The following is a 13,271-nucleotide window of genomic DNA, read 5'->3' on the forward strand; positions in this document are numbered from 1 at the left end:
TTTGAGAAAGTGTAATCGATTCTGGTTCACATCGAATGACCTCAACGACGACTCTGCGGCAAATCAAAAGGGAGAGGGAGAGAGCTGTAATTTCCCGCCGCGTCTGTAATTTGATGTGTTCCACTCACCACTCGTCATTCGGCGCCGGTCTGCAGCTGCCGCGCGCGCGTTTCTCCGTCGCTCCGCTGGTGTGAAGTCCTGTCACTGCGTGCGCACACTGCGCAGAGCTATGTAAATGAAACAACGGTGGGACAACATGACTATCCCGAAAGACATCCCAGAGAAGTGGTTTCCAATCATTCTCCCTCTAAAAAGGAAGAAAGAGGGATTAACCAACACGACAAAAATAAGAAACGGAGCAGGTACCTTTGCTTTGCGTTGTCATTTGTTTACCACAGATGATCTGAATTAAGTCTAGCTGTTTTTTTTATTTATTATTGTTCTAAATATATAACATTATATTCATAGTGAAATAGAGGTAATTTAATCTTGAAATCAATAATTTAAAATGTATTTTTTATTATTTTATCAATGTTTCATCCTCCTTGAACACTTCCCTGTCATGTAAATAAAAAAAAAAACATAGTGTTCTCCCATAAGTGTGTTTATTCATTCATTATTTCACCCTAACGATTGTTTCACAAAATCAAGCCAATATCCAGTATCCATATCCAGCGCACGTGTGTGTATGTTTGTGTGCGTATGTCCCATGACCTTGTGATCATATCCATCATGCTTTCCCCTGTCAACACTCACAAATATCTCAGTATATTTACTGCATCTCTAATCATTTTAAATGTGAATAGTCAGCCTTTATAAAGGGCTTGTTATCGAGTGTTATTGAGATGATTGCATAACCTAATTTCTACATTGAAAATTAATGTCTCAAGATTGGTCACATGATATACAGTAGGCTATCTCACAATATTTAATTGACTGACTTCAAGGATGTAGGTTTGATTTGGATATTGGTGGGGACATAAAAGCAGAAAAAAAAACTTTATTTAGGGATTGACATTAAGGTTTAGTCTTGACATCATTTAATCAGTTCTGTAATGTTACAAGTTAAAGGTAAAGATGACAAGGAGGCAGTTTAACAGAGTTTTAACTTTACCTTTACTGTGTTGTTTTTTAATTTTGTGGATATTTGAACTAACAGTTTGCTTCAAACGTTCAGTTTAACAACATTTAAGTTGAAGTTAAAGAGGTTAAACTTAACTGTGCACGTAGGCTATTCAAACACTTAGCCTACCTAACTCTGTTCATGCATGGACATCCTTGAAAGAGTGCAGATTTCTTATGTTTTTACTTTGACTTCTCTAGTAATGTCAATGGTATGACCCATTTCATATATATTTATCAAAATGATTGCTAGGGACAATTCAGTATCGCTGAATATTGGGAAATGTCCCTAGCGTCTCTACTAAATTCTACGCCATTGACTGACTTGAAACTTTCACATCTGCTTTTTTCCCATGCCTCATCATAGCAGTTTATTTCACAGTATGTTAAATGAGTGTGTAAACTGCTTATCAACATGCTGTCTGTTTTTTTATTATTTTTGTATATATATTCGCCCCGTTTAAATGTATTTTATGTGATTAACACAGCCAGCAACATTTTCACTCTCATGATTTGTTGTTGCAACACATGCAGTTTATATTTTTCACTAAAGGTAGTAATTGTTAGAAATGTTTTTGTAAACTTTTGTTAGTGAAATGAAGTAACTGGAAATGTAAATGTATTTAGCTGTTGTGGTTTAGAGTTGAGCTGGACCTCTCAGATTCTGTGAAGCAGACCACAACTGAACAAACATTGCTGTTTGTTTGGGGATTTTAAGTTCATCTTGATGTGTTCTGATTATCAGTCACTACTAGACAGATAGCACCATTTGAAAATGCCCAGGATGACTCATACGGACAACAGGTATACAAGATCTGCAGTTTCATTTTCAGATCAAGGAGAGGCTGACAAAACCACCTTTGCTGTCTTATTTGTACTTGTTGTCAACTTTCAAATAATCCAAATGTGATTAGACATTGTGTTCATATTTCAGTTATTTAAAGGAACTAACCTTAAGTTGACCTTTAAGGCCAAGAAACATCCAGTAGACAAGCCAAAGCCGCATGAAGAAATGTCTTGTAGTGGATTAATTAATGTCTTAGTAATTCCAGTAACCCTGTTCCTGGCCTATTCAGAGGTTGATTTCTTAATGGGTTTGTTCAGTGAAGTCTCCCATCAGTCTATTCTGACACAGCAGTGATCATCTCCTGCACGACTATCATCTCTGATCATTTAACATTGCCATGATCATCATTACTTCCCATTAGAGTTAGAATTTAAAGGTTTAAGGGAGATAAGTGTCTTTTTGTCATGATTGTAGATAATTTATGCCATCAAAATGGATGTAGCTGTATTTTGTATGGCAGTATAAGTGACCTCTGAATGTATTGCATATTTACTATAACGTGAAATATTCTGGAGAATAAAGGGCTTAAAGGGGGAATTCACAACTAGCAAGATTGGCTTTTAATAAAACTTTGCTGTCTATGCATTAGAAATGTGAACAACTGATTAGAGAAAACAGAGAATAAGGGTTGTGGCATCCTCTGTTATTTTGACAAAAATGCACAATTTCATACAAAAGCCCTGGAAGTGTGGAAAGTCTACCAGATGACGCAAAATGATGCAGTTTTCATCATCCAGCAGACTTTACCTGACAAACAGGGATATCTGGGTGCAGGAAACACAGCGAAAGAGTATATTGTTCATTAACATATGCTACCGACATTGTAAACGTACATAGCACACACTTTAATTCACGCTTTTATGATATACTAGAAATTCAGTTTATTAATTCCTTATTTATTTGTAAATTTCGATTACACGTCCTGCGTCTTCTCCAGTGTGTTTGAGTGCAAACTTCTCTGGTTTGTTATATGTGCAGTTGTCCAAGTGCTTCATATGTTTACACGCGCACGCACACACATCTAAAATAGCCTTCAAGGAACATGTTTTTGCCATACTGAATGCATTTGTTTTTATCTGGAGTGAAATGTTCTTTGTTGCAGTCAGTGGGTGTTAAAGGGTTAGTTCTTCTGTCATTAATTATTCACCCTCATGTCGTTCCAAACCCGTAAGACCTTCATTCATCTTTAGAACACAAATAAAGATATTATTGATGAAATTTTTCTTTCTGACCCGCCATATACTGCAACGTTATTGCCACTTTCAAGGCCCAGAAAGGTAGTAAAGACATTGCTTAAAATAGTCCATGTGACTACAGTGGTTCAACCTTAATGTTATGAAGCGACGAGAATACTTCATGCACAAAAAAACCCAAAATAACGCCTTTATTTAACAATTTCTTCTATTCCCTGTCAATCTCTGATGTTGTTCACGTTGTAAACACAGTGCAGTGCTTCGGGTCTACGTCAGAACGCCGGTTCAGTATTGGCCGGCTCCTGCGTCAGCATCACACGTGAACAACGTCAGAGACTGACACAGAAGAAAAGAAATTGTAGAATAAAGTCGTTATTTTTGTTTGTTTCTTGCGCACAAAAAGTTTTCTTATTGCTTCATAACATTAAGGTTGAACCACTGTAGTCACATGGAATATTTTAACGATGTCTTTACTCTCTTGGATTTCATGAAAAATATCTTTGCGTTCTGAAGATGAACGACGGTTTTACGGGTTTGGAACGACATGAGGGTGAGTAATGATAGCAGAAATGGCATTCTTTCGGGATGGCCCGATACCGATACTGGCATCGGGGATCGGGCCGATACTGTCCTCATATACTCGTACTCGTACTCATAAAAATTCGCATAAATACATTTTGCATAACGAAACTGGCCGCCGCGAGTGCTTTGTGGAGGTGAACTGTGAGGCATAGACGCGCGAGCTGGTCGAGCACATCCCTTTAAACAGACATCAGTGGAAAGTTTGTTCAGTCGGATGTCAATGGCAAAGAAAATAAAACGAGGCATCAGGCAGCTTATTATTAACGTTAACTGACGAGAGAGAGAGAGAGAGAGAGAGAGCGCACTTCTGTTGGATGCTATTGATTGCTGATTGTTCACTCACTCAGCACATGTTATTTGGATGAAAACTAAATGTAAGTAAAGTAAAACATGAACTGTTACCTGATTTAAGTATACCGAGTGGTTCCCTACATTATTACAGGACGTGTGCAGGTCAAGTTTCATGAACGCAAACATCCAAAGCAGCGTCTCAGCGCGCGAATACTGAATTAAATAGACTTTCACATATTGCGCTTGTACGGACGAATTCACACAAAATTGTGTAATAACGCCTGTCTTGGCGAGTATCCTATAGTAAACAAAGTCGGTTATATCTCAAATGAACGTAGCATGTTCAAATGCGGTCGGTGCGGTGCGTTCGGTCTTAAAGGGGCAGCAGCAGTCTAATGTTAATCAAACAAAGGACAAAGAAATACTCACTGCCAGGGTTCGAATTACGGGGGAGCTAAGGGGAGCTCGGCTCCCCTGAAAAGGACCTGGGCTCCCCTGAAAGCCTACTTTGAGACATTTAGGGGGAGCTCTAAAACACTGTCCATTTTTTGTGTCGCATATATATTTAGATTTTCTGTACATTTCTTGTACATTCTGTACAAGGGAAAACGTACTCGGTTACTAACGTAACCTCGGTTCTCTCTAGAAGAGGGAACGAGTACTGCGTTCGTAGAACGCTGCGGGAAAAGTCTCTTTTCACGAAATACTGAAGCAAAATTATCCTTAATTTTCATATTTGTAAAACGCATTGCAGCAGTGCACAGCCATGGCGAGACGGCTCGCTCACTCATTGGCTGTTCTGCGGCAACTGCATGAGCCTATCGAGCGAGGGCTGATGCAATATCAGACCAATGAGAGCGCTTCGCGCGCTCCTCGTCACATCCCGCCGAAACGGGTGTGGCCATCCCCTATAAAAGGAGCTCGAGTAGGCTGATTCAACTGGTTTTCATCGCCGAAGCGAACCAGAGCGAACCGCGCGCACGGCAGGGAACGCAGTACTCGTTCCCTCTTCTAGAGAGAACCGAGGTTACGTTAGTAACCGAGTACGTTCTCTTACGAGAGTTCTCTCGTACTGCGTTCGTAGAACGCTGCGGGAACCACTTGTAAGACGCCGTGCGTGCTGGGATGAGAAAACACCGACCACTGGAAGCTAGTCCAGGTATACAGTGCATAATCACCCGGTAGACTTCGGAGAGTCTGGAGGGGGGGGGGGGACAACCACCCTCAGATAGCTGCGTCCTAAGACGCGATATAACATCACATAGGCAGGGGGAGGCCTGGCTAATGTGGGAAATGTGGGTCTTACGCAAATTTTTGCCCAGATATATGCGCCCTTAGGCGCGAAACAGCGCCACATAGGCAGGGGAAAAACCTGGCTGATGTGGGAGATGTGGGTCTTACGTAATTTCGCCCAATGGATGCGCCCTTAAGCGCGATACAACGTCACATAGGCAGGGAGAGCCTGGCTAATGTGGGAAATGTGGGACTTACACACTTTCGCCCAAATAGGTGCGTTCTAGACGCGATATAACATCACATAGGCAGGAGGGAGCCTGGCTAATGTGGGAAAACATGGGTCTTACACAATTCTGCCCAGAGAACTTCGGCGGCGCTGTGCGTCTGCGATATCAGTGCCGTGTTTAGACAGCTGACTCGAATACGCCGAAAACACTTGGCTTGCAAGTGCGGTGAAGTATTCGGTGGCGTTGTGCGCCTGCGAAATCAGTGTCGTGGTAGACAGCTGATACGGCTAAACCGAAAACAACCTGGCCTGCAAGGCGGGAACTTCTAGGTTGTAGAACCTTATGAATGTAGACGGCGAGGCCCAGCCCGCCGCCGTACATATTTCCTGTAAGGAAATCCCGCTAGACCAGGCCCACGATGAGGCAACGCCTCTCGTGGAATGCGCTCTAATGCCCAACGGGCACTGAAGGCCCTTGGTAGTATAAGCCATTGTTATGGCGTCAACCACCCATCTGGACAGGCTCTGTTTCGAAACAGCCGTTCCCTTGGAACGTCCACTGAACGAGACAAAGAGCTGCTCCGTCTGTCTGAAGGCAGCGGAGCGGGACACATAAGCTCTTAACGCCCTAACGGGGCAAAGACAGCTCGAGTCCCCTTCCTCGTTTGACCCCGGCAGGGCAGACAGGGAAATAACCTGAGCCCTAAACGGAGTGTTGAGGGATTTCGGCACGTAGCCGTGCTTAGGTTTGAGTATGACTTTGGAGTCATTGGGCCCAAACTCCAAGCACGTTGGACTCACAGAGAGCGCGTGCAGATCGCCTATGCGCTTCACCGAAGCGAGGGCCATCAAAAACACCGTTTTGAAAGACAGATGTTTGAGGCTAACAGATTGGATAGGCTCAAAGGGGGGGCCTTTCATGGCTGCCAAGACCGTAGAAAGGTCCCACACCGGGACTGAGGGAGGTCTGGGGGGATTCAGCCTCCTAGCTCCCCTGAGGAAGCGGATGACTAAATCGTTCCTACCCAGTGACTGGCCTGGCGTTGCTGTCGAGCACGCTGCGATAGCCGCCACATAGACTTTGAGCGTGGAAGGGGATCTGCCCTTATCCAACAGCTCTTGTAGGAAGGAGAGAACCTCCGTCACCTCACAATCGAGGGGTGACAGGCCCCGAGCTGTACACCAGCTGGAGAAAACCGACCACTTCGAGGCATAAAGCCGCCTGGTGGAAGGCGCTCTAGCCTGAGTGATGGTGTTCAGCACTCCATCCGTGAGGCTAACGGGTAACCGTTGAACGTCCACGCATGAAGGGACCACAGCTCTGGGTGTGGGTGCCAAATCGAGCCCCTGGCTTGCGAGAGGAGATCTCTCCTCAATGGCACTGGCCATGGAGCGGAGTCTGCTAACTGCATCAGGACTGGAAACCAGGCTTGGTTGTCCCAGAACGGTGCTATAAGCAGTACTGGGCATTTCACTTCCCTGACTCGCTCCAGCACCTGAGGTAGGAGGGAGACTGGGGGAAACGCGTATAGCGGGCAGTGCGGCCACTTGTGGGACAGCGCGCTGTCGTTCTTTGAAAAGAACACGGGGCAATGAGCGTTTTCTGGGGACGCGAATAGGTCCACCTCCGCTCTGCCGAATCTCTGCCACAACAGCCGGACTGTTTGTGGGTGTAGAGACCATTCGCCCGTGGGAACATTGTTCCTGGACAGCCTGTCTGGACCCAGGTTGAGTGTCCCGGGCACATGCACCGCTCTCAGCGAGCTCAGGTTGCGCTGAGCCCATATTAGGAGGCGCTCGGCCAGCCTGTAAAGGGAACTGGAACCGAGGCCGCCTTGGCGATTTATGTAGGACACCACGGCCGTGTTGTCCGAGCGGACTACGACGTGTTGGTCCTTGATGTGGGGACAAAAGCGCGTCAGCGCGTTGTGAACTGCTAGCATTTCCAGGCAGTTGATATGATGGAGCTTTTCTCGTTCTGACCAGAGGCCAAAGAACGGCCTGCCCTCGAGCAGCGCTCCCCATCCCGAGGTGGATGCGTCCGTAGACACCACTTTCACTCTCGAGGAAGTCCCCAGGCTTACACCTGAACGGTACCAATCGCCCGCCGCCCATGGTCTCAGGGCTGCTGCGCAGTCTTGATCGACTTTGAGGCGCAATCGGCTGAGTGCCCACGCTCCGCGTGGCACTCGCGCTTTCAACCAGAACTGCAGAGGGCGCATGCGAAGCAGGCCCAGCTGGAGAACTGATGATGCTGAGGCCATGAGGCCCAGCATCCTCTGAAAACGTTTGAGCGGGATAATCGCACCGCAGCGGAAGGACCTCGCTGCGTGCTGTATGCGCAGCGCGCGCTGTTGCGACAGCCGCGCCGTCATAGAACGAGAGTCCAGAACGATGCCCAGAAACGAAATAGTTTGGCTGGGGTTCAAGGAGCTCTTCGTCCAATTGATCGTGATACCAAGATTCTCGAGGTGATCGAGTAACATGGTTCTGTGCTCCACGAGCTGAGATCGTGATTGAGCTATGATTAGCCAGTCGTCCAAATAGTTCAGCACTCGCATGCCCCTGAGTCTGAGGGGGGCGAGCGCTGCGTCCATGCACTTCGTAAATGTACGGGGTGCCAGGGACAAGCCGAATGGCAGGACTGTATACTGGTATGCCCGACCCTCGAAGGCGAATCTCAAGAATCGCCTGTGGCGTGACGCTATCTGTATTTGGAAATACGCGTCCTTTAGATCTATCGACATAAACCAGTCTTCTCGGCGAATGTGCGCGAGGATTTTGCTGGTTGTGAGCATTTTGAAACTGCGTTTCACTAAAGCTCTGTTTAGTCGTCTTAGATCTAGTATGGGTCTGATACCACCGTCCTTTTTGGGGACTAGGAAGTATCTGCTGTATAGCCCCCCTTCTTTTTGAGCTTGGGATACATGTTGTATCGCCCCTTTGCTCAACAGTTTTGATATTTCGGCGCGAAGCAGGTGTGCTACTTCTGAATTCACCGTAGTTTCGACGCGCGCTGTGAAGCGTGGAGGGCGCCGACAAAACTGTAGCGAGAAGCCTCTCTTTATAATGTCTAGCACCCAGTCCGAAACCCCTGGAAGCGCGGCCCATGCGTCTGCATGGCCGGCTAGGGGTTGGATGCGAAGCGCGCTCTGTTCGCTGTGCGACGGCGGCGCTTCGGGGCGCGCTAGCATAGGCGTTACGCCTGTGACATTTGAGGCGGGGAGCGCGCATAATACAGCGGGCAACACGCTCATCCTCGACCCCGCTACAGTGTTTATCTGAACGAGGGAGGTCTGAGAAGGTCTCATGGGACTCATGCAGCCTACAAGTGAACGTGGGCGGGGACCGGGCACGTTTACTGCTTTGGCCGCGCTGTCTGCTTGAACAGAGCGGGTGCTCACAGGTCCCGTTTTTACAGGGAGCCTGTGGCTTGCCAGACATAGCGTTTGTGGGCACTGGGAAGTGGGCACTTTGACTATGTTTGTGGCGCGATCGAACTGCGTCGATCTTATGAGTACGGGCCCTGTGTGCAGGGCTGTGCTTGTGTGTAGGGATGGGCACAGGGAAGTGGGCATCAACACTACATTTATAGCACCATCGGCCTTGGCCGGGACACCAGAAAATACACTCTTTTCGGGATTTATCTGGGTAGCCGTAAAAACGGCTTTTGTGTGCAGGCAAGCGGGCAGCTGTGCGGGCTTGTGCTCTGCTGAGAACGCTGAAGCAGTCGCAATTCCTGGGACTGAGACAGCGGTGCGCTTTGGTGAGGGCCCGGTCGCAACGGGGCTTACACACCTGCGCTTTCCTAGGCGTGCTAGGACTTCTTTGGGGCTTCCGGCTTCAACACAACCCTTGGTCGCGGCCCGCGGTGAGTGGGGCGGCGGCTGGTAGAGCGAGAGCGAGGGCGTGAGCTGCGCTGCTGTCGCTGAGAGGGGGCGGCCGGAGGCTGAGGCTGTGAGCTCCGAGGGGCCTGTTTCTCACGGCCCGCTGCGGAACTGGAGCGCTTCGGCAGGAAGTGCTTGAATGCCTGTGACGCTTTCTGGGCTTCGGAAAATCTCTCCACGAACTCGGAGAGAGAAGATCCAAAGAGGCCAGCGGAGGATAGCGGGGCGTCGAGGAACGCGTTGCGCTCTGCATCAGCCATCTCCGTGAGCGTCAGCCACAAATGCCTCTCGGCTACGGTAGCGGAAGCCATACAGCGTCCCATGGCTTGTGCTGCAGCCTTGGTAGCGCGGAGGGAAAGATCCGACGCGCTTCTCAGGTCCGTGATGCAGATAGCTTCAGGTCCTATCTCGTCCAGTTTGCGGAGGAGATCGCCTTGGAACACCTGAAGCGTGGCCATGGTGTGCAGGGCCGATGCCGCCTGCCCAGCGGCGGAGAAGATCCGCGCGAGCAGCGACGACGTCATGCGGCAGGCTTTCGACGGCAGCACTGGCTTAGTCCGCCGTCCAGCAGAGGGCGGGCAAAGGTGGGCTGCTATCGCCTGTTCCACCGGCGGCAGAGTGAGGTAGCCTCGATCCTGAGCATTATCCAGGGAGGAAAATGCTGGGGATACAGACGAACGTGTTCGTGCAGAAAAGGGAGCGTTCCAGGCCTTCGCCACTTCTTCATGAAGCTCAGGAAGAAACGGAGCGGGCTTAGACACAGGAGAAGAACGCTCACCAGGGAGGAAGCTACCATCAAGCCGGGTGCGCGAGGGGAGTTCCGGTGCAGACCACTCGAGGCCGAGGCTCGCCGCGGCCAACGCGAGTACTCGCATGAGCTCCCTCTCGATGCTAGCTCTAGCCGACGGCTTTCGGGCAGGAGGCGTGAGATCCGCAGAGCTCGCCCAGTCCTCACTGCCTGAAGCTAGCAGAGAGCAGGAATCCTTATCGACCGACTCGGCTTCAGAAACAACTTCCTCAGATGAAGCGGCGGCAGACTGCGGGCGCTGAGCATCGGGAAGTGCTCCGGGGGAAGCCGGCGAAGCTGGCGGGCGAGCCGGCGAGCTTTGTCGGGAAGAGGTGGGTTCCGGGGCCCGCTGCGAGCGGCGCTTCTTGCGGCGCGGCACCGCGGCGGGGGGCGCAGGCTCGGAGAAATGTGCCAGGCGAGTCCGCAGAGTCACCATCGGCAAAAGCTCGCAGTGAGGGCAGCCGCCGTCAGCGAGCGCGAGCGCTGCGTGATCTTCGCCCAGGCAGGAGACGCAAATAACGTGGCGGTCTCCCTCGGTGAGCGGGGCTCGGCACGAGCCACAGGATGGCATCTTGATAAAGACGCGGCTCTTTTAGGGGTGAGTGTTCGGGGAACACTGCACACACACACACAGAACAGAGCAGGTAAAGGATATGAAGCGCCGGAAAGCGCAGCAGGTACGGCAGTAGAGGCGGCGAAGGCCAGCGGCTTCAAGGGCTCGTCCCGCTGAAAAGCTTGCCTCGACGACGCTTGCTTCTCCGTGATCCAGCGATGCGTGAGCTTCGCTGAAGAGATGAAAATCAGTTGAATCAGCCTACTCGAGCTCCTTTTATAGGGGATGGCCACACCCGTTTCGGCGGGATGTGACGAGGAGCGCGCGAAGCGCTCTCATTGGTCTGATATTGCATCAGCCCTCGCTCGATAGGCTCATGCAGTTGCCGCAGAACAGCCAATGAGTGAGCGAGCCGTCTCGCCATGGCTGTGCACTGCTGCAATGCGTTTTACAAATATGAAAATTAAGGATAATTTTGCTTCAGTATTTCGTGAAAAGAGACTTTTCCCGCAGCGTTCTACGAACGCAGTACGAGAGAACTCTCGTAAGAGAACTCCTTTTCTTGAGAATATTGAAGCCTTTATTTTAAAACGCATTGCAGCAGCACAAGCGAGAGCATCAGAGCTCGCGCGAGCGCGCTGATAGGCTGTGCTGAGGCAACTGCACAAACCAATGGCGAGAAAGCAGAAGCGCGCGATCCAATAGGAGCGCTTGGCACCCTGCCAGACTCTGCGCGCCAAATAGAAGAGTATAAATACAGAGAAAACTCGCCATATGACAGATCTAATCGACTGAAGCGAAAACACCTGACGTGAGAGAAATAGCACGGCAAGGCAACGCAGTACTCGTTCCCTTATCTCTAGTCTAAAGTAACCAAGGTTACGTAAGTAACCAAGTACGTTCTGTACTGTTTACTGTAAACCTATTGATTTAAATGCCCGAACATGCACCAAAAGCGTTAAAGTCAGTCAGGGAGGATCGGAAAATAGGGCTCCCCCGAAAGCCACTTTGTAATTCGAACCCTGCTCACTGCTCTTGACTAAATAGGCTACCCTTTTCAACTTTACAAAAATATCCATCTATATATAATTTATACAGCAATGAATGCTTTTTTCACATTTGATTACTTTTTTGAAATTTCTGTACAAGTTAGATCTACCCGAAAAACTCTAAAAACACTGTTTATTTCATTTGTCTTTCTTTGTTCTATTGTATTTATTTGTCCTTTTTGTAATTCGATTGTTTGTTCTTATTTTGTTACTGACTGCTTGTTTTAAATTCACATTAATTATGCTGGTAGTTTTTGTAATAGGCCTATCAAAATTGGATTAAATAATTGATATTTCACTGGTTTTGACAAACATTTGAACCGCTGACCCGATCCTCAGCACTGAGCCCTGCTGAAGCAGCTCTAAATATTGCTGTGGCTATTAAATGAAAGATAAAATATGATTGAGCAATAGAATGAACAGTGACAGTAACAGAAACTCATACAATGCATTTTAGCAGGCTTAACTAAGCATGAAAATAACTGAAAGAAATATATATTTGATGAACAAATTAAGCCAACTAATATGATTTATATTCTTTTGGTTTATCTACTAATACATTTAAAAATTAAAAATGCAGTGAAAATTCAGGTATCGGTTACGGTATCGGTATCGGCGAGTACCAAAAATCTAAGTATCGGTATCGGACTCGTTCTGCAAAAAGTGGTATCGGGACATCCCTAGCATTTTTGGGTAAACTACCCCTTTAAGCCTGCCCTTATGTGAACCCCTGTAATTCCTTTACTCTGAGTCTGCTAACATACTCGCTGTTGGTCATATTGGTGGTGTGGTTGGACAGATTTGGTCAGTGCAGCTGAGGTGAAGGAATAGGTTGGTGCATGATGGAGGGTGTTTTTCGGGATGGGTAGATGAGTCAGCCAGCTGGGCATATGAAGGCACATGGCAAAGAAGGAGTTGGGAAATGGGAGCAGACTGCAAGAGGAGAGAGGGCAAAATCAAGCAAGTGATGCATAGACACTGAGATGAAGAGAAGGTTCATGTGAAGGTCATGTGCTTGTTTTATCAGATGAACAAATGCCTCATGATGGCTCAGCATATGTTTTGGCATTAGTGTGCAGCATAGTAAACTTTCCCTAACCATACAGAGCAGAAGGACCTCATACTTTAAGGAAGAGTAAATAATGTGTAGTAAATAAAGAGAATACAAACTCTTTAAGCAAGTGCAACCATTTACTGTACATGAATGCATTAGTGGGTATTTTGCCTCTGTTAAGGATTCATGTATCATTCCTCTGCTGTGTGTGCAAAGAGCTTGGAGTACAGTAGCAATTAGCTCACCCACTATGAGGTTAATTTGAGCCTGTGGCTTGTCTCTTTTAGGCGTTAAATAAGACAAATGCTTTGAAATAGTGGAGACAACAGGCACTACAATTGTGCTTTAGTGCTACTTTGGCTTGTTGATTAAATGTGTGCTGTTTTTGAGACTTGACCGAAAGATTCCCATTGATAGGAATTTATTGTGTTCTTTTATATCACC

General features: G+C 47.8%; 1 protein-coding gene across 1 annotated transcript in view; it reads left to right on the plus strand.

The window, feature by feature from the left end:
- Positions 1 to 256: 256 nt before the first annotated feature.
- Positions 257 to 13,271, plus strand: part of atp8b2 (ATPase phospholipid transporting 8B2) — a gene marked incomplete at its 5' end in the record, with an annotated part of 44,114 nt that continues 31,099 nt past the window's right edge. Inside the window, one exon of the mRNA XM_081388102.1 lies at positions 257 to 362. Within this exon, the coding sequence (XP_081244228.1) occupies positions 257 to 362 (106 nt within the window). The remainder of the gene's footprint in view (positions 363 to 13,271) is intronic.

This window comes from Scardinius erythrophthalmus, assembly GCF_964197995.2.
Source record: "Scardinius erythrophthalmus genome assembly, chromosome: 16".
Classification (NCBI taxonomy): domain Eukaryota; kingdom Metazoa; phylum Chordata; class Actinopteri; order Cypriniformes; family Leuciscidae; genus Scardinius; species Scardinius erythrophthalmus.